Here is a 27,270-nt window from a genome sequence, read left to right on the forward strand (position 1 = left end):
CAAGGAAACCAGCCATTATGTTTTCCTTAAATCATTTTCATTATTTTATAACCTTCCCAGATGATACTTTTCCAGTAGACTTTAGAGAGAAGATCTTTAAAAAGGATGGGAGGTAGATGTTGTCAATCCTCCCAACAAGAAAAACCACCTCAGAAACAAAACATTCAAATATTAAAGTAAATCTTTAATTTAAAACAGGTTAAGATGCTGTGTCACCTTGGTTGGGAATGGCATGTTGACTTTCTGAAGAGTTCTAAGTATGTTTCCACTGCTGTCTAGAGAGAAAAAAGTCCTGTCTCCCTATTTAATAGAATTTTTTAAAGGAGTCAGAATTCAAATAATCATTTTTATCTATTTCTTTAAGGACATAGTTTTTCTTCTTTGTGCATCCTCCTAGCACAAGTCTCTGAATACAGTAGATGTCAAATGTATTATGAACACATTGATATTCACTGATATAATTTTCAAACTCAATAATCTTAGAACATGAGAAAACTGCTAAAGATGAAAGCTACAGAAATAGTTCAAATCAACAAATATTTGGGCCCAATACTGGAGATACAAGAACAAATGTGAAAAATGATACTTCTCTCAAAGAGCTTACAGTTCAGCCAAAGAAAACATTCAAATAGAAGTACATCCAAGACACCTGCATGTTGGTTTGAGGAGCAGGGACTAATATCTGAGGATACTAAGAAAGGTCTCATATAAAAGATGGCTCTTGAGCTGTGTTTTAAAGGAAACCGGGGATTCTAAGAGCTGGAGGTGAAATGGGAGTCCATCCGTCCATTCTCAACATGGAGGACAGCCCGTGCAGAAGTAGTAGATGGAGTTCTATATGTGCTGAAGAAGGTGGCCAAGTGCCTGGACCTCAGTTGCAAGGAGGCTAGTAATGTACAATAAAACTGAAAAGGTAGATTGGGACAGATTATAAAGGGATTTAAACATCAATGGAGTATATTTGAACAGCAAGACTGTTTTTGAATATTTGAACACCAAGGTGTAAAGAATAATATGTTTCATAATAATAGGATTCCAAATGGTTTAGTTATTCTATGACATGGCTCATATTTTATTAGCAAAGGATGTCATTGTAGTGTAGATGTGATCACATTTACCCTAGGATTGAGACAGGTAGTGTTATAGTAGTTATTATCTCTATTATCTCTAAAAGAGATTCATTAAGCATTTCTATACCTAAAGACTCCCTTGCCCATTAAAGAAAGCAAATAAATGATTTTTTCTGCACAATAACCCTGAGACAGATACTGTAAGTACTGATATAACTAAATTCTCTGATGAATGAGATGTCTGTTCTTTCAACTAGTATAAGAACCTAGTTTTTATGACTCCAAATCATGTACCCTTTTTAAAAAAATTTTTTTGAACAGGTTTAAGTGGCTTGCCGAAGGCCACACAGCTAGGCAATTATTAAGTGTCTGAGGCCGGATTTGAACTCAGATACTCCTGACTCCAGGGCCGGTGCTCTATCCACTGTACCACCTAGCTGCCCTCTCTTTTCAAATGTATCCAAAATGTCATAGACACAATAGCTTCAATTCTCGTTTTGGTTTCGCATTTCTTTAAAAAGTTAGTATATCAGGCGGCTAGGCGGCACAGTGGATAAAACACCGGCCCTGGAGTCAGGAGTACTTGAGTTCAAATTCCGGCTCAGACACTTAATAATTACCTAGCTGTGTGGCCTTGGGCAAGCCACTTAACCCCATTGCCTTGCAAAAAGTTAAAAAAAAAAGTATATTGATGATAGTCAACTTTGCATCAGTTCACACAGGTCTTCCCACATTTAGTTAAAGAGTGATTAGACTACAGATAATGAGGCTTGCATATTTACATAGAGGTAATGTATGTATTTGTTGGGTTCCTAGGTGATAAAGTAGATAGCATGTCTGATTTGAATGTCTCATCTTCCTAATTTCAAATCTAGGTCCAGACTAGGTGTGTGACCCTGAATTTGACCTCTGTTTGCCTCAGTTTCCTCAACTGTAAAACAGATATAATAATAGCACTTACCTGTCAAGGTTGTTAACAAAGATCAAATGCAATAATATTTGTTGAAAGCATTTAACACAGTGTTCAATATCTAACAGGCAATTATTCCCTCCTTTATGCTTATTTTGTTTTCCATGGTTTCTTAGTAAAACAATATATATAGCATTCAAGTTACCAATTGCTTTGTCCAAAGAAAAAGTGTATGTTGCCAAATTTGATCATGATAAACAGAGGGAAGCAGAAAGCCCTTAGTGGTCAGTATGGCAGTGACATTATTAGACTAGACCAGTTTGGGGTCCCAGAGAGAATAGAAGAGCTCAGAACCAGTAATAAGAACCAAAAATGGTCACAATAGGTGGTAGCTGGGGAAAGTTGGAGAGCCTTCCTTTCCAGACTGTCTCCTTCATAAAGCCAGAAAGACAAACCTCTGACAGCACTCAGTTATGTCCAATGGATAAAGTTCTTCTTTACTGAAATTAATTCCACTTTTGAACGATTCTTTTAGACATATGGAGACCAACAGCTTTCCTATCTCCAGACTGGTCTTGTGCCAAGAGACACAATCTTGTTTTAAGTATCTATACAACCAGATCCTTGGCAAGATCTTCCTGGGGGGAAAAAATCTCTCTGTACTTTCAATGTCTTGGGTTGAGTGCAACATTAAATAGTATTATTGGGACCTTATCCTACCATATTGAACAGAGTAGCTATGGAATCATCCCAGGAATCTGGCAGCCTCATTTGTTTTATAATATATGACTTGCTTATGAAATGATCAGACCCCAGCTAGACTAGAAAACAAACATTCACAAAGGGCGTTCCCCCACATCTCCAAGTAAAGCTGACATTTTGGCAAGCTCAATCCAGATTGGTCTAACAATTGCAAAGAAATCCTTTTTTTTTTTTTTAAAGAGAATCAGTTTCCTGAACTTTCATAAGAAAATTAATTTGTTAGTTTTAAAAAAAAATGAACCAAGCGATAACTAAAAAAAAAAACTAAGCAAGGGTAGGATACAAAGAAGGAATTTTATTTTGTTCCTAAAGGGAGGGATTAAAATTTTTCTCAAAGGACTAACAGTTATTAAAGGTAAGAAACAGATACAGGTAGAAAATTTTCTATTGTTCACTTCATGGAATTATTGATCTAGAAGTGGAAAGGATCTCAGAGACCATCTAACACATTCATTTTACAAATGAGGAAATGGAAACCCAGAGTATTAATTGTTAGACAGGATGTGGACCCAAATCCTCTTACTCTCTAGATTCCGTGCTGTTTTTTCCTGGGCTAAGATGTGCTACACTTAGATGCATATATTATGGATAGAAGAGGGACTAAAATAGAGAAATTGGACCTTTTCTTCTGCTCTGAGCATATTGTTAGTTTTCAAGGGGGAAGATGAATATCCTTGATCTCTATAATACTATCCTAACTGCTCCCTAGTTCTTTCAGTCAATTGATTAGACAAAGTAAATCACAGAATGACAAAGATGGAAAGGGATCTGATCCCTCCAAGATATCTTCGGGCATGTTTGGTACAACACCTCCAACTTCCATTTGCAAACCTCTAGAGAGAATAGTAATAATAATAACAGCTAAGATTTAAAGAGTACTTTAATGTTTGAAAAATTTTTGAAAAAAAAAATGTTTTAACAGATGATTTCATTAGAGCATCACAAAAACTATGTGAGTTAACGATAGAAATGAAGAGCTTCCTTCATCCCATTCCATTTTTGGACAGTCCCACTTTACTGCAAAGTTGCTGAGGTTTTTTCCTTAAAAACTAAAGGTTCTCTCTGACTCAGAATCACAATCCAGCACTAGAAAAGATTTTGGCATTCTTTAAGTCCAACACATCATATTGACTCAAGTCCAGTCCTCTAGAGCCAACCAAAACATTTTACACTTTACAACCACAAAATTTCAAAGCCAAAATAAAAGTTACTTTTCCAGAAAACTGTCTCTCTTCTACCTGTTTCCATGGATATGAGGAGATTAGGTACACATCTGTTTTTCTTCCCTTTTTTTCCCCCTCCCCTTCTGATATGGAGTTAGAAAGACTTGAATTCAGATGTGACCTCAATTACTAGTTGTGTAACTCTGGGCAAGTCACTTAATCTGTCTGCCTCAGTTTCCCAGGGTTGTTATATATTATAAAACACAAAAATATTTATAAGCATTTTGTCAACCCTAAAGTGATAGATAAATTATCATCATCATCATCATCATCATTATTATTAATATTATTATTATTATTATTATTCCTGGAAGGAGTATGTCAATCCACTTCCATAAAGTTTAGCCTGCCTATAATTTTTTAGACCAAAGAGCACCTTCTTGGCCATTACTTCCCTTGTGCATGCTGTTTTCTCCAGTTAGGAACTAAGTTCCTTGAGAGCAGCCACAATTTGTTTTTGCATCTGAATGTCAAATTTATTAGTGCAAGGGATTGGTAATAAAAGCTTTTTTATTTATTCCTTCTTACTCTGCTTATCTACATGTGGCAGTTTTGTCTCTGTTTGAAAAAAATATTTAAAGCATATCTTTTTGTAGTGGCAAAATATTGAAAATTGAGGGGATGCCTATCAATTTGGAATACTGAACTAGCTGTGATATATAATGAAACACTATTGCGCACTAAGAAAGGATGAAAAGGCAGATTTCATGAAAAAAAACACTTGATAATACATGTATGAACTGAAGCAAAGTAAAATAAGCAGAACCAAGAAAACAGTATACACAGTATCAGTGACACATATGATGATCAATTGTGAATGACCCTTATTATACATCCTGCACACAGTACAATAATCCAAAACGAAGTACAAAGGATTCACAAAGGAAAATGCTATCCACATTCAGATAAAGAATTAATAGACCTTGAATGCAGATGAAAGCATATTTTTTCAACTGTTTTATTGTTTCTCATGGTTATTTTTTCCTTTGATATGTTTCTTCTTCCACAACTAAGACTAATATGGAAATATCTTTTTACATGTTAGCCCATGTATAAGCCATATCAAAGCCTTCCATTTTTAGGAAAAAAAAGAGGAAAAGGAGGGAGAAAAATTTGGAATTCAAAATCTTGTAAAAGTGAATTGTAAAGGAGTGGCTAGGTGGAGCAGTGGATAGAGCATAGGCCCTGGAGTCAGGAGTACTTCAGTACAAATTCGACCTCAGACACTTAATTACCTAGCTGTGTGGCCTTGGGCAAGCCACTTAACCCTGTTTGCTTTACAAAAACCTAAAAAAAAAAGTGGATGCAAAAATTTTCATGAGGTATCATTGAGGGGAAAAATAAAATGCTATTTCCATGTGTTAAGTATGAGCATCAATCGGATGAAAATAGTCTCTTGATATATGTAAAGATCTGGACAATGTACAATGTACTTATCTATCTATGTATTACCTCATAGAAAACTCCAAACAACCCTATGAGGAAAGGAATTTGAATAATCTTCTTATTTCCTATTTTACAGCCAAGGAAGCTCAGGTTCATTTAATAATTTACCCAAGTTAGAATGCTAGTAGTCGGTGGCAGGGCTACTACTCAAAAACTCAATCCTTCTCACCTCTAGATCAATCTTTATTCCATAATAGTTCATTTCTTCTGTCAAATGGATCTTCCTAAAACCTAGTCTGGCAATGATACACCCACATCCTCTATTCAATGAATTATAATGGCTCACATTACCTCTAAGACCAAATTAAAATAAAGTTTTAAAGAAAAACCATTTTAAATAACTCTATTTAACCTGGTCCTTCCTACCCTTGTTTCTTCTTAGACCTCATTTCCTTTTTCCTCCAGATGCTTGGCTTTTTCTTGCTATTTCAAGATATTTCATCTCCCAACTAGGAACATTTTCTCTAGTTATTACCTTTATATGGAATTCTCTCCCTTCAAACCTCTATCTCCTGGCTACACTTATAAGTAATAGCTAAAATTCCAACAACTACAAGACTTTCTCCATCACCCTTAATGTAAGTCATTTCCCTCTGTAATGATTTCTTTTTTATACTGTATAGCTCTTATTTGTACATAGCTATTTGCATGTTGTCTCCCCATCAGACAATGAGTTCCTTGAGGGCAGAAACTGTTTTTGCCTTTCTTTGTTTCCCCAGTGCATAACAAATAATTCTTGGCTTAAATTGATTTGTGAATCTTTAATATCTAATCAGTATGACCCCTCTCCCCTTGAAAGAGGTGTGCCATTTATTAAGATGTCTTAATAAAAAAACATTTTAATCACACTGGAAAAAAAACTAATCAGCATCATTATTTTCATAGAGTTCTTGTGTGTGTAGCCAACTGGTTATTCCTCTTTTTTTACCTCTTCCCTCCACCTCCCTGTAAGGCAGGACACAAAAATGAGCAAAAGGAACCTCAACCTCTCATAGTATTCTGAATCCAGGACACACAGGAATAAAAAATAATAAACAGAGATTTCGGATGAGGAGATGAACAAGGAGCTCAAAAGCCTTCCAGAAGATGGTAGCAATGAGGAAGACCAGCTGTTGGCAGTGGGTGGAGGCCACAGCTGCCATGATACCTGCTAGGAGAGCCTAAGGCAAGCCAGGATCTGCAAAAAAATCTGGAAAATATGATTAACAATGGGAAATAGGCAGAGTGGCTAAGAGCCAGGATATGTTAGCAGATGTCATGGCAGAGAGAGTGTTGGCCCAAGGCGAGTACTACTGTACTGGTCTCAGGACCCTCATAGCCCACTTGACTACTAAGCTTTTTTGTCTGGTGATATTAGTCTTTTGCAGGCTACTACAACTAAATAGTTCTGGGGAGAGATGGACAAGAAATAGCACTCATCAGAAAATTAAGATCAATTGTTACTTTCTTGGTAAGAAAATCCAAGTTAAAGTCTCCTTATTTGTTCTTGGTAGAGTCTTAAAATAACATTTCTTTACATTCAAAATTATAACAGTTTCAGTTTTTTACACAAGGAAAAATGAAGAAAAAGTTAAAAACAAAACTGCTTATAATATTCCCTTATGGACACTAGATAAAGGGGCACATGTAAGCCACAGAAATTACTGAAATTAATCATTACTGCGACTCCAAGCTTCATAGATTGGGTCTATATGAGTTGAGAGAATCAACAAACAATCTATAGCAGAGATGTCAAACTAGACTCTGACTAGGGCAAAGCTCCCAAGTGTGGCTCCAATCAGATTAAAATGCAGTTGAGAAATATTTAATGAAATAAATAAAAAAGGCAATAAAACACAGATAATATTAACATGTGGTTTTCTAAGTCAATATATGGTGTGCAGGGATTTGATTCTATTTGAGACTGATACTACAGGACTGTAGCTTATATCAACATTCTAATGTATGAAGAAATTTATATGTAGTCCTACTTTAAGAAGACACACTCCCTCCTATATCCTGTACTGAGAAGTCTTCCTAATCTTTTTTCCTTTGTTTATCAGCATTACTTCAGTCTGTTCAAAACTTCATTTCAACATCTTGAATGACATCCAAAAAATTTATCTCAAACATATCAAATACAAAACAGTTGCACAGAGCTCCTTCTCAATCATTTCCTTGCAGAGCCCAAGGACCACAAGTTCTGAGTGTTCTCTTTAGTGATTCATGCATTTATTCAACAGTATTACTCAGTTAAGACTAGCTGACCTATCAGTATTCAAGCAGTATATCTAGGTTTGATCAGGGAAATATCATAGAAAAAGGAACAGAAGTTGTTATGATTCAGAGAATTTAGAATTAATTTTTAAAAAGAATATTTAGTAATAATGGAGATAAGCATATTATCTTTGAATCAACAGCTTATTTTTCAACAAAAACACTTTTCAACACTTTTTAGTGACCTCTTATTCTCTCTATACTTTCTCCTTTAGGAAGATTATTACTGCCATTGCAATCTGTACATGAGTGATTCCCAAATTCTACTGTTAAGTGAACAAATATTCCTTAAGAGTCTATTACAGAATTTGTCATCAACACTGTGGGGTACATGAATATCACAAATGAGATATAAGAATTCAACCCCCTCCTTTCTTTGCAAAGTAAAGTATTGTGGGAGTGGAATATAACGTATACTGTCAAACTGGATGGTTGTGTTGGTCAGTTTAATAAACTGAGGTTTTTTTTTACCTCCCACTCTCTATTTTCTTTAAGGGATGGGATTTTAAATGAGAGAAAGAGAAGACCACATTGGGAAATGAAGGAATTGTACAAACAAAAGGCATCATAAAAAACAATTTTTTAAAGGAAAGCCTGTACCAGAGAATACCAGAATAAATAAATGCACGATTCTAGACCCTCATGGTCTAATAGACATGATGTGGAAAAGAATGAGTAATAAAAAGTATACAATTAGTTCCATTGAAATTAGTACTATATTTCTTCCCCATTAATCTGAGAAGGCATCCACAAACTTCACCAGACTTCAAAGGAACTCATGGTACAAAAAGGGTTTAAAGTATTCCTGTTTTAAATCTCTGATCTCTCTGATCTTCATATGGCAAATGACCAAAAATTCAAAGGATGAGGATATTCCACAAGAGATGTCTGTTGCTGCTGTTCTGGAATCTCTACTTAGAAACTACTTTAGTTGTTCCTCCTTTTCTTAAGTCTAGGCTGATAGAATTATTTAAAACAGGCCAAAGTTGAATCTCTGCATGGACCAAAGTAGTTTCAATTAATCACCTTATCTAAAGAGTAGATATATAAGTCAAGTCCCTATAAATTCAGAGTCACACACATATATACATACATATACAATACATATACGTCCAACAGCTAAATAGTTCTGGGGAAAGATGGACAAGAAAAAGCACTCAGAAAATTGAGATTAATTAGCTATTTTCTTGCTAAGGAAACCCAAGTTAAAGTCTCCTTATTTGTTCTTGATAAAGTCTTAAAATAACATTGCTACATTCCAAATCATAACAGTCTCAGTTTCCTACACAAGGAAAAATGAGGAAAAAGCTAAAATTACTTATAATATTCTCTTACAGACACCAGAATATACATAGGCATATATTTTTATATATGCCTATGTATATTCTCCCTTGCTTCTCTCAAGTTGTTTGCTTTAGATTTCTTCTTTATCCCATGAAAGAGTTTAAAAGAAGTCTTAGAAGTAGTCACTCACATCTCCATTTTGAGGTTAAGGGGGGGGAGTATTGTTTTTATTCAGTCATTTTTCAATCATGTCCTACTCCTCATGACCCAGTTTGGGATTTTCTTGTCAAAGATACAGGAGTAGTTTGTCATTTCCTTTTCCAGTTCATTAACAGATGAGGAAACTAAGGCAAACAGGGTTAAATGACTTGCCCAGGTCACACAGCTAAGTGACTGAGGCCAGATTTGAACTCAAGATTTGTCTTCCTTGATTCCCAGTTCAGAATTCTATCCACAGTGGCACCTAGAACACTACATAGTCAGACTTTTAAAATATGCTAATAATTTTGCTGAATGATTTATCCTTTTAAATTCTTTTTAAATGCATTATAAAGGATTACTCTTTGAAGAACTCATTGCAACGTGTCAATGATTATAGAAACAAAAAAGGTCAGTAGAATTATTTTTAAAATATGTAAATAACTATTTACCTACTTACCCAACATAATAAATAGTTTGTATTTGTCACTTAAAGAGGAATGCTTTTCATAGGATCATATATCTAGAGCTAAACTGACTCTTAGAAGTTAAAAAAAATTTAAGTTTCATTTTACAGATAAGGAAATTGAGACCCTTAATGGTTCAAAGTCATACAGCTTAGTAAATGACAAGATTTGAATTAAAGCCCTGTGAAGTCCAAATTCAGGCATCTTCCTACATTCCCATGCTGTTTGATGCCTATTTAATATAGAGATTTATTGATTTTCACTAGGGAATGCTTTGAATAACTGTTGTGGCTGGAAATTTTTTCTCAATTTCTTTTTAGGTTTTTTTTTTTTTTTTGCAAGGCAAATGGGTTAGGCGGCTTGCTCAAGACCACGTAGCTAGGAAATTATTAAGTGACTGAGGCCAGATTTGAACTCAGGTACTCCTAACTGGTGCTCTCTCCACTGTGCCACGTAGCCGCCCTAATTTTTCTCAATTTTAAAGTAGTTTTATGTTTATATTTCATTTCATTAATGAGCCTTTAAAAAGTGTTTTGTCACTACTTTAAGAAAGACTAATTTTCTAAAATCAGAGGGTCATTTTCTATAAAAACATCCTCTAAAATAAAGTTATATCAATAGTCTAGTGAGAGAGGAAATGTGGAATGATGCTTAGAAACACAGGCTTCAAAGTCCAGGGTTCAAATCTAGGCTCTGCCACTTACTACCTAAATGAACTTGATTAGAAGTCTCAAAATGTGAGAGCTGATGTAAATTATTATCCTTAATGGCCCCTTAAATTCTTAGACTGAGGAATGTAAAATAATTTGATGGCAAATTTCAACTCGGAAATTTTTTCCCAGGATTTTGGGACATGTTCAATCTTGAACACAGACTTATATTCTGGAAACCACAATGGTTATTGAAAGTTATATGGTAGACTACTACATTCCAAGAAAGAAATTTTGAGGACTTAAAAAAAATCACTTTTCAATAAAATAATGAAAAGCAAGCGCAGAAATCTTTCTGAACACTATATCATAATATTCACATACAGGCACCATAGCAAATTTTCTTTTCAAAGGGACAGATGGGAATTGTGATTGGGAACTTCCAGGTCTTTTGTAAGAAGTAGGGTTTGGCTTCCTTTTTGGGTCAGGAGCTTTTAGATCATTATCAGTCTCATGTAAGTTGAAAAGGAAAAGAACAAGAAGGAAAATAAAAAAAATCAGGATGTTATTTAAAGGGAAATGGGTTAGCCACATTTTTCTATACAATGATGAGAGATGTAAAAATTCTTCTATATTTAAATGTTTCCAAATGTGAATATTCTATAGGGCCTCCAATAATCTTTAGTCTACACTTCTTATCTCCACTGAGTTCTCTTGCCAATAATTATATTGATAAAGGCATTATGGAGTGCCATAAGTAACAGGACACATAAGGGACATCAACAATTGAATTCACACATATGTGCCACATATTATGTGTGTGTGTGTATACATATATATATATATATATGTAATATGGTCTAGAAATCTCAGAGTAGCATACTTTTTTATTAAAAGCTTAAAAGCAGCCTTAAGACAAAATACATGATATTCTATTCTCTCTTAGTTTATTTAGAGTATTACAGCCCAATTTTAAATTCATAAGTAGCACCCCAAAAGTCATTCAAAGAAATTCATTTTTATTTGGTTTCTCCATCATAACTACACTATATCTAAGGTTGTCAATTCTGCACGTCTAATATTCAAGAAATAGACAAATATAATTCAGGAGGCCATCTGACTGGTTATGGAAGCTATACATGGTAGATTTGCAATTTCATGTGCAATCATCTTTTTTATTGTACCATTATAGAAATACATGTTCTCTTCCATGAATTAAAAAAACAGCAATAAATAAATTTTGGACTAAAAAAACATAACCAATAACCTCTTAAATTCATGCAAAGGAAGAGAAAAGGTATCATTTGGAACAAGTCCTTTCAAGAGAAATAATGTAAGATTTGTGATTAGAGACCTAATACACACTAAAATATTCTGTATCTTTGAAAACAAATTAAAAGGTAAAAATCCTGGCTGCTATATTCATCTTTGAGCAAGATTCCCCATGTCAGCTGACAATTCAGTTTGTCTAATTTGTTCTATGTTCTGTCAATCAGGACAAGACAGTACCTCTGTCATGTAAGATATTTAGGTTCAATTAATGTTTCTGAAATAAAGTCTTAGATAAGAACCACAATATAGTATGAGATCACATTTTTTAATGTGCTGCTTCACAACCCAAGGCTCATAGATTAGCTCACAAATTTAAAGTTGTAAAGGAATTTAACAATTATCTGACACAACTCCTTCAATTTACAAATGGGGATAAATGAGGCCCAAATGTTTAATGTCACACCAGTCAGTTGCAGACTAGGTAATCAAATACAGACCCTCTAACTGCAAATTTACCCTCTCTTTTTGACCCTCCCCATTCTCTCCCTATACCAGTTAATTCTTAAGCCCAGGCTACCAAAGTGCCATCCATGGATCATTTTCAACTAACCACCCCCCTTAACTCTATCCACTACATCCTCCCCGAAGTTCAACTACAGATCTTCTCAATCTTTTCACTGTACCTTCTGAAACTTTTGATGAAACATCTTAAAACTCTCGATTTCTCATTCTGGCACTTATTGAAACCTATCTTCTTCCTAATAATACTGCTTCCTGCACCACTCATTCTACCAGTGATCTAACTTTCACTCATAACAATTATGTCCCCCCCCCCCCAAATGAAACTCATTTGCTACAGTGAATGAGGCTAAATACTGCTTCCAGATTGTCTTTTCTATACTCCATTAATCAGAAATCCAACTCTGGCCCCCAACATCAATACTGATATACCTTCAAAACATCCTAACTTTCCAGTTCAACTCAATTCACAAGATTAGTTAGTTCTTGACATCAAGTGCTCTACTTTCATATCCATATTTACCAACTCTGAAACTCCTTTAATCTGATCATATGTTATCATTTCATCTTTGTTTCAGTTTTATAAATCCTAGTCCTGTTCTGTCTCTTGACCTCCTTTCTCTCCATCATCAGTTCTTTCTTAGGTCATCATTCCTATAAGTGACTATATTCTTCTCTATCTCAAACATTTACTGAACCAATTTAATGCTTCATTATTCTCTACTCTCACCTTGTCCTATCACTGATCATGCCTTTAACAAAACCCAATCCTGGAGTGCTCCAACCATCTGCTTCTTTGTTCTTATTCAAGTGCTACTACATGTGGTTGGAGAAAATGCACTAGAAAAAAAAATCACAAACCACAACAAATATATATTATCTTATCTCAATTGGGCTGGAGAACTCCAGAGGCAAGGCTAAAAGAAGCCAGAGACTTTGCATTCCCTATTTAAGCCATGGTCATTGTTACTCTTAGGCCATCATTCATACTGGTTCTCTAATAGGACCAGTAGCATGGCAATTACTCTGATCCTAATTAATTTTCTATTCCATTACCAACAATGACTTTTCCAAACCTTTATATCTCTCATGAAGCATCACCCTGTATTTCTACCATACTTGTTGAAGGTTTTACCTAATACTTAAATTAAAAAAAAAAAAAAATGAAGTCATTGAATGAGAAGTTCCTCTTCTTTCTTCTTCTAATAATGCTTTTGCAAGAGGTCTTTCCTGGATTCCTTAACTTCTAGGTCCTGAGATTATCTAATTTTGTGTGTGTGTGTGCACTCACACATGGGCGTGTGCACAAACATAGTTGTTTGCTTGTTACCTTCCCCAGTAGAATGAGTATATTTGAGAATAGGAGTGTTTTTAGGTTTTTGCTAGGCAATGGGGTTAAGTGGCTTGCCCAAGGCCACGCAGCTAGGTAATTATTAAAGTGTCTGAGACCAGATTTGAACCCAGGTACTCCTGACTCCAGAGCTGGCGCTTTATCCACTGTGCCACCTGGTTGCCCCAGGAGTGTTTTTAGTACAGTAATACAGTACAACAAAGAATAGGCATTTAATAATTTTTAACAAATTCTTTAAAAATCAGTTACACATATATTTCATCAACAATATGATAATTCTATAAGAATATTTAATTGATCCTAGCATACAGTTCCCTGACTGTACTAATAAGGGAATTAACTTATAAATGTCCCAAAAATATAAAAAACTTCCCTATTCCTTTTTTCAGTGTAGATTAGCTGATTAGAACAGTTGTGAAGCATTTTTCCTGTTTCCCTTTTATCCTTTCCTACTATAAGATCATTTTTCTTCTAAAATTTAATAAATTTATTTTTCCAACTGTATACAAAGATAGCCTTCAACATTCATTTTTTGATAAAGTTTTCCCCCCTTCTGCCCTTCCCTCTTCACCTCCCCTTAAAAGTGGAGAATCTAGGGCGACCAGGTGGCGCAGTAGATAAAGCGCCAGCTCTGGAGTCAGGAGTACCTGGGTTCAAATCTGGTCTCAGACACTTTAATAATTACCTAGCTGCGTGGCCTTGGGCAAGCCACTTAACCCCATTTCCCTTGCAAAAAAAAAAAAAAGTGGGGAATCTAATATAGGTTAAATATGTGTAACTACATTAAACATATATCCTTATTAATCATGATGTGAAAGAAGAAATCAGAACAAAAAAAGAAAAAACATAAAAGACGAATCTTAAAAACTGGAAATAGCATGCTTTGGTCTGTATTCAAACTCCATAGTTCCTTCTCTGGTTGTGGATGATATTTTCCATCACAAGTCATTTAGAAATGTCTTTGATCACTGTACTGCTGAGAAGAGTAAGTCCATCAGAGTTGATCGTCACACAATGCTGTTGTTAATGTTTACAATGTTCTTCTGGTTCTGCTCACTTCATTCAGCATGTAGGATAATTTTTCACATAAATTCCCATAAAACTAGATCAACAACCATCTTAATGCTAAGATAGGTCAGACGCTATTTAAAGTTCAACCAGATCAATTTAAAGTCTAAAGTAATTAGAATTAACTCAAGTCTTATTCATTCCTCATTAAATATATGTCATTCTCTCACTGAACTATATTTCATACTCTTTCAAATTTATATCTTAATTTAATAATTAAGCATAGTTGTCAGAGACAATGTGTATCTCTATATTCTTCACAATATCCAGCATCTGTTTAACTTAATTCAGTTCAGCTGAAACAGCCCAATCAAGCATACAGTAACAAGCAGCTTGGGGGCAGCTAGAGGGCACAGTGGATAGAGTACCAGCCTTGAAGTCAGGGGACCTGAGTTCAAATGTGACCTCGGACAATTATTGATGACCTAGCTGTGTGACCTTGGGCAAGTCACTTAACCCCCCATTGCCTTTCAAAAAAAACAAAAAAAAAGCAGCTTGAGCCAAGACACAAAAGCCACAAACAGCTTCAAAAAGCCCCTTGCCATTCATGGTTTAGCCTAATTGCTTTTCTATTGCTTACTTTGACCCAACCCTAAGATAAAAAAAAATCACCACATATAAAAGCAGTTGATCAAAGGAGCCATCAATTATATATTCTGTCTACTCAGCTGCTTTAATTACTATGACAATTTAGTTAAAATTGAGGGGTTCTATAGATACTTTCAAAGATGCAGGATGTCAGAAGATCACAACCTCTCCACACCTCATCATCATGAGCTATCCTTTTTCCTATTTTCCTATGACTATATATATTTACTCATTGTCATTTTTTCCATAAGGAGAAATAAGTGTAGCATGGTGTATAGAAAATGGACCCTGAAGCCATCCTGTCTCTATTACATACTGGTTATGTGTCCCTGGTCATCCTCAAATGTCTAAAACTGTAGGCTGAAGGTGCCCACCTCAATTCTTATAAAGGAATTTTATCACTAGGAAGTAACCTAGGTCAATGAAATTCCATGCCCAACCTAATATAATGGAAGACTTCTTACCTTAATGGATAACCTCACTACATTTCTTTTCGACATACGTCTATTTCTGTTACTTCTTCCATACAAGTTGTCATCAGTAACACAATATATTATTAATGTGAACTCTTGTAGAATGTTTTGTTTCTTGTAGGGATGTAATCAACTTTGGGGATGTGAATGGACAGATAAGCATCATACACCTGTATGATTTATTTGCCCACTGCTATTTAGCTACTTTCTCTAATATGAATGAATTCTTCCAAAATCATATTGGACTATGCTTCACAGAGAGATATAGCAGAAGAAAACATGGAAGTTCTCAAGTTTATCATTCAAGATATCACTGAGGAAATTAGACATCTTTTAGGTTATATTGAAGAGTTCATGATAGCCCTGAAAGCAACTATTACTCTAATAAAACTCTATTTTAAATTATGAAAGGACAGTATGGTGTAGGGGATAGAGATTTTGGAACCAGAAAGACCCGAGTTTGAGTCTTACCTTTGACACATATTGGTTTTGTTATCCTAGTAAAATTATGAAATTTTTCAGGGTTCTAGGCAAATCTAAGACTAGAAATTTCATAGAAGGTACAAAACTACATTGGTAAAGGAAGTTTCCTCCCTAAAGGAGTTCCCTACATTAGTAAAATATCAGGATCAGATCATATTCCCTATTTTACAATTGAAAACTTGGTTTGAAATCTATAGTCACTCATTTTGGGGAAAACAAGAAAAACAACACTTGCTGACCCATCCATTTCTAATGAGAAAAGGTGGAAAGTTTGTGTTTCAGCCAGAGTCACGCCTGGTACCCAACATCTCCAGAGCAATAGTTAACATGTAAAATATATATGGGTGTTTTCCATGTAATTTCAACCAGCTAGTTCTGCTATATTCATCAATAGCTGAGTCCTGTATCACTGGTGTTAAAGATGATAATGTGTTTTATTCTTTTCACTTATTAAATATTTGTATCACAATCCCTTCACAAAAAGAACTTGGTGTTCTAGATTCACAAAGTTAAAATGGTTTTAGAGAATCTATTTTGCTGCATTATAAAAACACACTCTAAGGCCAGTCATGTTCAGTGAACCTCAAGATAACCTTTGGCTTCCACAAAGGCCTATACAGGAAAAATATGTCAACATTTAGTATTATTTGTAGTAGTCTGTTTTTTTCTGTGCAAATGCAACATGAACCTTGCCAAATTTACTGGCAAAAAATCCCTGTCGTTTTTGAGCTTTCCACTTGTTTTCTTTTAGCAGGGATATTATTTTGTGAGGTGGTTTTTCAAAATATCCTAGTTCATAATAAATTAAAAATTGTGCCACTGGAAAGAGTTCTCCAGTAGAACTTTCCCATTAACAGTGAATCATGTTCCTAAAGAATTTTTTCCCCTGACAGGAAAGAGATAAAATCATTTATCTACTTTAATTCTATAAGGAATCAAAATAAGATTGTGCTCTTTCTCTTCATTAAATATCCTAACCTGTAGAATATATGCTGATAAAATTTTTAAAATCCTATTAATGATTCTGTGAAAGTGAACTTGAAAGTTGCATTTTCCAGGCTTTTTCTGTGATAAACTTTAAATTAATTAATTAATTAATTTACAACCCATTTTTAAGGGGCTACAATGTACATGCTACATCCTAGTAATATTTTTATCTATTAATATCAACATAAATTTAGAGGGGGGAATCTAACAAGCCATCTAATCTATCCACCCACACTTCATTTTATAGATGAGAAAATTGTGCCTCAGAGGCTGTGGCTTGCTCGAGGACTCAAAGTCAGTGCTCATTCTACACTGCCTCTTCATCTCATAATTTGTTCATAATCTCATGAACAGGTACATTTATATTTGCTGTACTCATTCTATTACCAAAATCAAATTCCATAGAATTGGTAGGAAATATATTACTTATACGTATCTCACAAACACATCTGTCATGGCTATGAGACAAAAAGGAAAAATCCAAAGCCAAACATTCAGCTGATAGAAAGAAGTTAAATTAAATCCCTGAATTAGAGACAACAAATGTCTTTAATATTCTGACCAATTGTTCCTAAAAGCCAATTCCATAATTTTAAAAGGTCAATCGCATGACTAAGAGGATAGGAAAAATAAAACTAATTACCTGGAAGTCATCATAAGGAAAAAGCAGCATTTCACGTGAAGCATCATTCAAGATTTGAGTCTTCTTCTGGACAATAACATTTTCATAGTCAAGTGGCTCAATTAGCTTTGGTTTTGCCTAGAAAAGCAACAAAATAATACAGCTTACTTAAGCATTTGGAGTTGTTTGGGGTTTTTTTGAGGGGGGGGTTGGAAGGCAATGGGTTAAGATCACTCTTCCCATTCTTGCAGAAGAAGCAGTATAAAGGATGTTAATAGGGAAATGTATGTATGACAGAAAAAGTAGATGGAACAAGAGCTAGGGAGAGGATAAATACAGCTAAGACACTTCACTGGTTTCCTTGTGATGTCAAGAATGGCACGGGGCTCCAACATCAACCCACCAGGGCCAGGCCCAGGCTCACGGGAGGCTCCTCTGCTGGGCCATCCCACCCAGTGTGATCCAGTGTTCACCTGGCCCCTCTTCCCTCCTGTGGAGCCTGCAGCCCTGTGACCCTGGGGGACACTCTGAGGAATTCAGACTCGGCCTTATCCTTTGGTCCAAACCTTCTAATTGCTGCTTGTGGCAGCATACCCAACTCTGGGCTCCCCAAGAAATGCTGATCCTTTGAAGCAGCCCCCTTTGGCCTGGAGCCAGAGCTGCCACTGACTTGAGGGTTTGGGAGTCCTGTGCTAAGGTTGCTCTCATGGCCCTGAAAATTGGGCTTCAGGCTGCTGGGCTTCTTCCTTCCCCAACCATCTCATCTTCCATTGACCTCCTTTCGCCTCTTCAGACTCAAGAACACCATACTCCCCTGCCCCTTTTCAAGAGCCGCTCTGTCCTGCCTGCCTGGGTCTCAGGCTTTTTACTGTTTCTCCTCCTCCTTGCCCCAAGCCATCGGCTGGGACTTTGCATGCTCTACTAACCACGGGGTGTGTTGTCACCCCAACTCCTACCTGGGCCTTCTGTCAGGAGGAGGACTGAACAGTACTGTGGGCTTTGGAGGGCAGAACACTAAACAGACTGCACAGAAGGTGTTGGTCCCTGTGACCCCCCACCTGCCCCCAGTAAAGGAGATTCCTTGTTAAAAAAAAAAAAAGAAAATGGCAGAAGGACTCCCTTAAGTTGGGGTAGACTCCTGAAGCAGTTCTGCACATGAAGAGGTGAACAAGAGGTGAACAGGACAGATAGAGAAAGATATAAAAATCTTTCTCACTGAAAGGAGACTAGCATCAATACTATTATACAGGTCCATGGGAAGGAGCATTGAAGTACATTTTCTTACTTCCTCACTACCACCCTAACTCTAACTTTAGCCTAACTAGTCTTCCCAGGACACGCCTAGAGTAATTCTCATTTCTGTGTCTCAGCTCATGTCCTTCCCTCCACCATCTTTAACTAATTTCCCCATTTCCCAATTCAGGGACTAGGTCTAAAGATAATTTTAATGGACAAAGGGTGGTAGTGAAAGCAATAGATCTAAAATCAGAAAATTTAGGTTTTAATCCTGTTCTATTTGTACAGGGGAAAGAATTCTAGATTTGAAATCAAAGGGTTTTTCATGCTTCCTACCTGTGTATTATCTTTATGATTTGGAATAGTCACTGATTTTTTTGAGTCTGAGTCTTCTTATTTATAAAATGAGGAGAATGGGTTAGATGATTTTTAGGGTTCCTTCCAGCTTTAAATTTCTGAATTATCCAACTTAAGTGTACTCTTATACAAGTCACATCACTTCTCCATTCAGTTTCCTCATCCATTAAAATAAGGGAGTTGAACTAAATCCTTGCCCTTTTATGACCTATTCTGGTATTATAAAAAGAATTAAGTGTTGATATAATAGGCCTACTTACCACCTCCACACATAAAATTCTAAAGCTGCTTTTTTTACAACTCAATTTAAGAAGCATGTATATATTAAGCACCTACTAAATGCTAAGTCCTGCAATTACAAAGACAAAAATTCTATAAATAAGGCAAATATTAAAATATTACTACTGCTTTTCATGACCTATTCCAAGTAAATTTTTCTCAATGAGAGGGAATAGGGGAGGAGGAAGGGAGAGAATGTGGAATTCAAGGTTTTGGAAATAACTTTTGTTTTGTTTTGTTTTTTGTTTTTTATTTAGGTTTTTGCAAGGCAAAGGGGGTTAAGTGGCTTGCTCAAGGCCACACAGCTAGGTAATTATTAAGTGTCTGAGATCGGATTTGAACCCAGGTACTCCTGACTCCAAGGCCAGTGCTTTATCCACTACGCCACCTAGCCGCCCCCAGGAAATAACTTTTGAAACTTGTTTTTGCATATTGGTGGGGGGAAAAAGTTTAAAATAAAAAAATTTAAAAATAAAATATTACTATACATATCAATCAATAAACATTTATTAAGCACTATGTACTATGTAGCAAAAGCCAGTGCTTGCCCTCATCAAGATAGAGAAACATAGAACTCAAGAGAGGTGAGGACTTGCAAGTTAAAAAAAAAAGAATAATCAAGAAAAGAGCTATGAAGAGTTAAGTGAAGGGAATGATGATGATGATATTGATATTTCATTTTAAGGTTTCACATATATTATCTCATTTGATCTTCCCAACAACCCTGGAAGATAGGGATAAGCATTATTATTCTCATTTTGCACATGAGAAAGCTAGTTTATACAGAGGTTAAGTCATATGCCCAAGATCACACAGCTGGTAACTGTTGGAGACAGGTCCCTCCTGACTAGTTCTGACATTCTTTCCCACTACTTGCCAAGTGTATAAACAGAAGATATAGTCAGTATTCTAAGATGACCTGGGAGTGATATTGGTAGCAAAGGGTCAAGGACCTGGCTTTGAAGAAGTGCCTGCTCCAAAGCATTCTGAAGATAAAATGAATGTGATCAAAGGGGTAGATGAGAAGGATGATGACTTAGAGGCTCAATAAAAGGAACACCAAAGCTTAAATGACAAGAGCCCTTCAATACAGGTCAAATATTTACACAAAGACACAAACTCAGTCACTCCCCCCGCCACACACACACACAACCACCATTCCCTGAAAAAAAAAAACAGTACATTGGACACTCAGTGCTCTGAGCACACTAGAGCTTTGACAGGCAACCAAAGAGGACGCTTCCTAAAATGTCCTGCTAATTAATTACTCTTTTTTTAATCTTTGATTTCTCTCCAACTATCATTCATTTCTCCTTTCAAATCTACTTGTTGCTCTTGGTCAGGCTACATGATACTCATGGGTATAAAATGACCAGATTCTAAAGGAAAGCAATTTCCAGGGGATCCCAACTCTGGGCAAACGACTGACTCCCTCAGACAACCTCAGACTCAGGTTAAGTCTGACACATTCAATTGTTCAGCCACGTTTTCTGTGTGTGAAAAGCCAGCAGACAGGGAAATGTAAAGACTATGATTTACTCAACTCCTTAAGCGAAATTTCTCAGACTCATTCTCCTGACAAGCTGACTGCCTATAAAATTTCTACATTTGGCCAATTCACCACCTCTCCTTACTCCTCCCATTTCTCATCCCCAACAGGGGATGAAAATGCTAAAACTCTTGTTTTTAATTCAATTCAATCAATCATGTAATTTATTAAGTACCTATCACACATAAGGCACTAGATATACAAGGATAGAAATAAAATTTTTCACTCCACAAAAAACTTCTAGCATCAATGAAGTTCAGTGTCAAGAAAAAAATGATGGCCTAGGCTGTAATGAATGACTTTGGCACCTCGAGGTCTAACAAAGTTCCAGCTTCCTGGTGATTGGATTAAATGAAGAAAAGAGAGAATTTCTAAAAGTAGTCACACACACACACACACACACACACACACACACAGACACATACAGAGAGACATACAACCATCAACAACTATAGGGGTACTAAGTTTTCAAGATGCCTGCTTCTAAATGGGTACCTTATACTCCAGATGATTAGTATTGAACAAACAAGTCAAGTCATGGACTGGGGGTGGTAGGAAGGAGAGGGAGAGACCACCGAAAAATGTTCCTTTCCTCTACCCCTATATCAAGGGTGAGCGTGGGAAACAAGAAAGAGAGGCAGACATTGTCTTTCCAGATAGAATATAAGCTCTCTAAGTAGGGAATTCTTAGCACCTTGTATACAGTAAGCATTTAATAAATTATTTTTGATTAACAGTACTAGCTTGACTCTGAAATCATCTCCTTTCACATGGTCTGGTCACACAAACTCAGATATGGAATGGAGACCCATGTTGAGGAGGATTGATGAGGCTAAAGACCAAGTTAGATCACTAAGGTTTGAACACCACAGGGCTAAAGAAACAAAAGATCTCCTTCCTACCTGAAAATATACATTTTCTTTCTTTCTCCTTTTAGGTCACAGAACTTTCAACAACTAGGGAAAGGATGATGACACAAATACAACATTACCAGTCAATGCAAATGTTCAAGTCTCATAACTCCTATTTGTAAATAACCCTTTTTTAAAGGAAAAAATGAAGGGTACCCACAAATAAAAATAATATTTTTAACTTTTGAATTTTAAGGGAAAAAGGAGAAAATAATATAAACTACTAGCCTGGATTTAGAAACAATCTTGAAATCTCTTTTCCTGGACATTAAACCACAACAAGTCAGGGATTTCTGAGAATGTTTCAAAGAATGTAAAATGAACACCAGGCTCTCTAGACAACTAAATATATTTTTCTTTGTACTATAAAAAGTTCTATTGTGTGCAGAATAGACTAACCCAAAGAATGAAAAGGCTTTGAGTAGTGTTTTTTGAAATTTTGTTAAATATAATTGTTTTTAACTAACAAGCATTTATTTTCTCCCTCCCACTTTACCTCTAAACTACTGAAAAAGAAAAGAAAAAGAAAAACAAATTTTTTTCTAATAAATGCATTGTTAAGGTTAGAAGATTCTCAACTAGACCAACATGACTTTTCTATTGTAAATACCAAAATGTTGAATCAATTTTTAAGCAACGCCACAAAGGCTTTCAATAAATCAAGTCACTGAGAGGCAATGTCAGACTAGGTTCAAATTCTACCCTCTGGTCCATACTAGCTGCATTAACTTAGAATAGGCTTATTTTTCTTTACCCCAGAAAACTCTTTAAGATTATAAAGTTATAAAGGAGTTGCTGATCTGAATCTACAGAGGGTTTCCACATAGGAATATCTTACACAGATGAAATCACAAGTTCAGGCAAATTTAGAGAGAGGAGCTTAAGAATCAAAGCACCAGATGTGAGTCAGATCTGGCCTCTAACACTTATTATGTGACCCCAGGGCAAGTCACTTTGCCCTGTTTGCTTCAGTTTCCTCATTTGTAAAATGAGCAGAGAAGGAAATTGCAAGCTATTTCATTATCTTTGCAAAAAAAAAAATGGAGTCAAAAAGAGTTGGGCATGATTGAAAAATGATTGAACAACGAGCATCAATAAACATTAATCAAGTGCCTAATGTGTGCCAGGCATCTATGTCCTGGAAATAAAGACAAAAACAAGAAATGACATCATCTTCAGGAAACTTACATTTTATTAGAATGATATATATTCATGGAAGAGTAAATATTATATATATGTGTGTGTATATTATACATATATTACCATATATATATATATATATATATATATATGAAAATGCAAAATAACTTTGGGAGAGGAGTAATAAAGAGGGAAAGGAATAAGCTTTTATTAAGCACCTATTAAACAGTCAGGCACTGTTTAAAGTACTTTACAAATATTTAATTTTGTCCTCATAACAATTTTGGGCTATTATTGCCCCCATTTTATAGGAACTTTGAGGAAATTGAGGGAAAGAGAAATGAACTAACCTGCCCAAGTTCACACAAGTAACAAGTCCTCCTATCTCCTCACCCAGCACTCTATACACTGTGCTACATAACTGCCTCAAAAATGCTGAATAGAAAAGATTTCTTGAAGGAGATCCTTTGCAACTTCTTTAAGTTTGAAGAGAACCAAGAGTTCCAAGATGTTGAGGTTGAGAGCCAGACATTTCAGGTATAGTGGACAACCCGGGCATTAACACCATGGTAGGTCAGTTAGGCTGAGTCAAAGAAAGGAGAGTTCTCTCCTTTCAGTATGAAAACATAGGCTGGAGCTAAACTGTGAAGAACTTTTAGAAGCCAACCAGTGGAGCTGTATTTTATTTCAGTCTACTGCCTCATCTTGAGCAGGGGAATGATATGGTTAGACCTGACCTGTGCTTAAAGAATATCTATTTGGTAACTGGATGGAGGTACTTTATTTAAAAAGTTAATTTGATGGGGAAAATGATTGGTTTTTAAAAAAATTTATTTAAGGCAATGAGGTGAAGTGACTTGTTCAAGGTCACACAGCTAGGCAATTATTAAGTGTCTGAGGCTGCATTTGAACTCAGGTCCTCCTGATTCCAGGACCAGTGCTCTGCCCATTGCTCCACCTAGCTGCCCCCAAAAGGATTGGTTTTAAAAACAATGCCAATTTCAACTTCTAAGGTAAACACAAATTAAATGATCCGATTGAAAAACTGACAAGGTAATTGGACCTGGGACAAAGACACAAGGAAATTATCACTAATGACAACAATGAAGAATTAAATTAAATTGCAGCATGCTCAAATAAGCCACAAGTCCTATAAGGAGCTGCTTGTAATTGTCAGCTGTGTCCGACTGGGATGCAGCTAAGAATACTAATGAAGAAAGTCAGACAAGACAGAGCTATGGATGGGAGAATTACTGTATGCTTTGTGCCATGCAGTCACATGAGGAAGAAAGCTGAGTGGAATTGTAGTAATTCTCCTAACACAGGGTTTTGAGTGTCTTCTTGCTATTATGAAATGGGGGGGATGGGAGATCGAAAGGGCAGGAAGAGATAGGAATGAGAAAGGCAAAGGATGAAGAGAGATGAGAAAGTTGTGAGAATATAGAACCAGGAAAGTATAGATTTGATGACCCCCTTCAATTAATAAGGTTCCCCACTGCCTTCTGAATAAAGTGTTATCCATCTATTTAGCCAGATTTAGCCCATATCTCCCTTCATGTGCCCTATACTCCAGTAAAGTATCCTAACACTAATCCCAAAACACATCCCACACTTGACTACTTCCATGTTCCTACTACTTCCTGAGACAGAGAATTTCTTTCCCTATTCACCTCTCTAAAGTTAAAATTCTTTATCTACTCTGTCCTTCAGGTCCCAATTCCAGTGTCCCATCCTCTATGTAACTGCTCCCTCAGCCAAAAAAGATCACTCCCTTCATGGAATTTTGTAAAACTCAAACACATTTATTCTCAATTTTGTATTATTTTTACATTTTCCCTTCTCCTTAGGGCAAAGTGCTATGAACTACCTGGCATGAAACCCTATAGAGATCTCTCAAAAAAAGTTTATTAAATTTAATTAGGATAGGAGCCTTAAAGGGGAATGATAGAAGAGAGAAAATGTAGAGTTGTAAGATCCATTTCATTCTGATCCAGACTACCCTATAATATTTTTTCTTCACCATAAGTTGCTTCATTTAGTACTGTAGGCTGCTCAAAGTTGTTTTTTTCAAATATCAAATTCAATATTCAAAATATTAAAGTTGGATATTATATTGAGATTTGAAGTTACCTTTAATTTGAGATTACCTGAATGAAAAAAAATATACCCTTATCAACTTTTAAATAGATGGAAAATACAGCCCATTTAGCCAAATTCTCTAAAACCACATTTTTTTGTTGTTGTTTACACACACCTACGAAAACCATCATTTTGGCTGAACTCACAGATCAGTTCAATCAAGCAAATTTTTTTTTCCCCACACAGGATAGACAGGTTTCACTAGTAAATTAAATCTAAGAAGATAGTTGGGTTTAGCCTTGGAGGGAACAACCAGGAGCCATGGTCAAGCCACAAAGAGGTAGATTTAGGTTTTGCATAAGGAAAAACACCCTAGCAATTAGAATTGACCAAAATTGGAATAGACTGCTTTGGGAGGTAGTAGGATGCTCACTACAAGAGATCTTTTAGAGGCCACTGCATGACTTCTTATCTTATTCCCTTGGAGGGGGTTCAAGGGTTCTTATTAGAAATGGGCTCTATTACTTATTCAGGGATGGGCCACTCAGATTTCTTTCAACTCTGAGATTGTGGAAATAAGAGTATTTTATTGTTTTTAGTGATATCTCATAGAGGTAGCAAGTTGTAATAGTTAAATTGTTAAAATTTAAAATCAAGAAACCAAGAACTCAAATCCTATCTTCAAAACCGGACCCCAGGTAAAACAATAAAACACCAAACAATTTCCTAGGGTTGTATACTAAGTCAAAAAGAGGTTGCCCCCTGAACAGGTAGAAAAAAATTGAATTCCTTTTTGGAAAAACTTTCCACACTGATAAAATCATAAATTGTGCATTCATATACCAATGCCTATGAAGCAATTTCTAATGAAGAAGTTGTAAATAAGGTAAAAGGTAAAAGATGATGGGGAGAGAAGTAGTTTTGAAACAGCTATTAACTTGAAGATGATATTCTAAAAAGAGCTTAGGAGAATCTCCATGACATATAATTGGTGAGCAAAAGCTTAATGGATAAGATTAATGTCAAAGCACTGAAAATCATGCGGAACCTTCAACATAATCGTTTATGTTTTAAATAAATATTTTCTTGTTTTTTATTTTCTTGATCTTGTTTTTTTAAACTCCACATTCCCTTCTCTATGACCCCATATATTCCCCAAATTCCACTAAATCTCCTTTTTGATGGAGATTTGGTTGATTGCTAAGTCGTTTTTCATTCATGTTTGACACTGCATGGATCAGTATTCTCAAATCTTTCAAAAAAACATTTTTTTCATATCATCCTTGTAAAACTTCTCTCAGTTCTCACTTCACACTATATCAGGTCACAGAAGTTTTCCCAAATTCTATACATTTTTTCTGATGTAATAATAATCTATTAAATTCATATAAAATAATTTCTTCAGTCATTCCCTAATTGACAGGCACTGCTTTATTTTTAGGTTTTTGTGACTGTGAAAAGAGCTGCTGCATTTTAGCCAAATTCTCTAAACCACATTTTTTGTTGTTGTTTACACACACCTACGAAAACCTTTATTTATTATTCTCTACCTTTATTTATTTTTTAAAGGAAATGTGCCACTTAGTGATATTGCTAGATCAATGAGTAAGGGTTAAGGCATAGTTCCAAATTGCTTTCCAGAGTAGCTGGACAGAATTCACTGCTCCACCAATAGTGTATTGATATATTCAACCCTGCTTCTTACTAGCTGTATGATCTTGGACAAGTTACAGCACCATAGACTTCTGTTTTCCTTCTGTGTGAAATGGCAGTGATAATGCTCCTGCCTCACATGACTTATAAGGATCACATGATATAATGTATATGATAACACTTAGTAACCATAAACAGTATATAAAAGTAAGCTATCATTACATCTAATTCTCAGAGACCAAAACTGATTTTCCTTTTTAAATTGCTTTCTTCTTCTTTAGACAGTTTCAGTATTCAATATAAAATGACATGTTTATTTTTGGAAGCAGAATTAGCCTTGAGGGAATAGAATCAAGAAGCCAATTGGTTAAGTGATGGCATTCTGAAATGAAACTGTCTCTGTCTTTTTCCCAAAGACTTGATAAACCCTTCAAAAG

General features: G+C 35.7%; 1 protein-coding gene across 17 annotated transcripts in view; it reads right to left on the reverse strand.

The window, feature by feature from the left end:
• DOCK9 (dedicator of cytokinesis 9) overlaps positions 1–27,270 on the reverse strand; it is a 390,530-nt gene that overhangs the window by 168,853 nt on the left and 194,407 nt on the right. For all 17 annotated transcript variants that reach the window (XM_074191938.1, XM_074191947.1, XM_074191940.1 and 14 more), the window contains exon 2: positions 17,651–17,767. In XM_074191938.1, coding sequence (XP_074048039.1) covers positions 17,651–17,767 — 117 coding nt within the window. The remainder of the gene's footprint in view (positions 1–17,650; positions 17,768–27,270) is intronic.

The sequence above is a fragment of the Macrotis lagotis genome, chromosome 6 (assembly GCF_037893015.1).
Source record: "Macrotis lagotis isolate mMagLag1 chromosome 6, bilby.v1.9.chrom.fasta, whole genome shotgun sequence".
Lineage (NCBI taxonomy): Eukaryota > Metazoa > Chordata > Mammalia > Peramelemorphia > Peramelidae > Macrotis > Macrotis lagotis.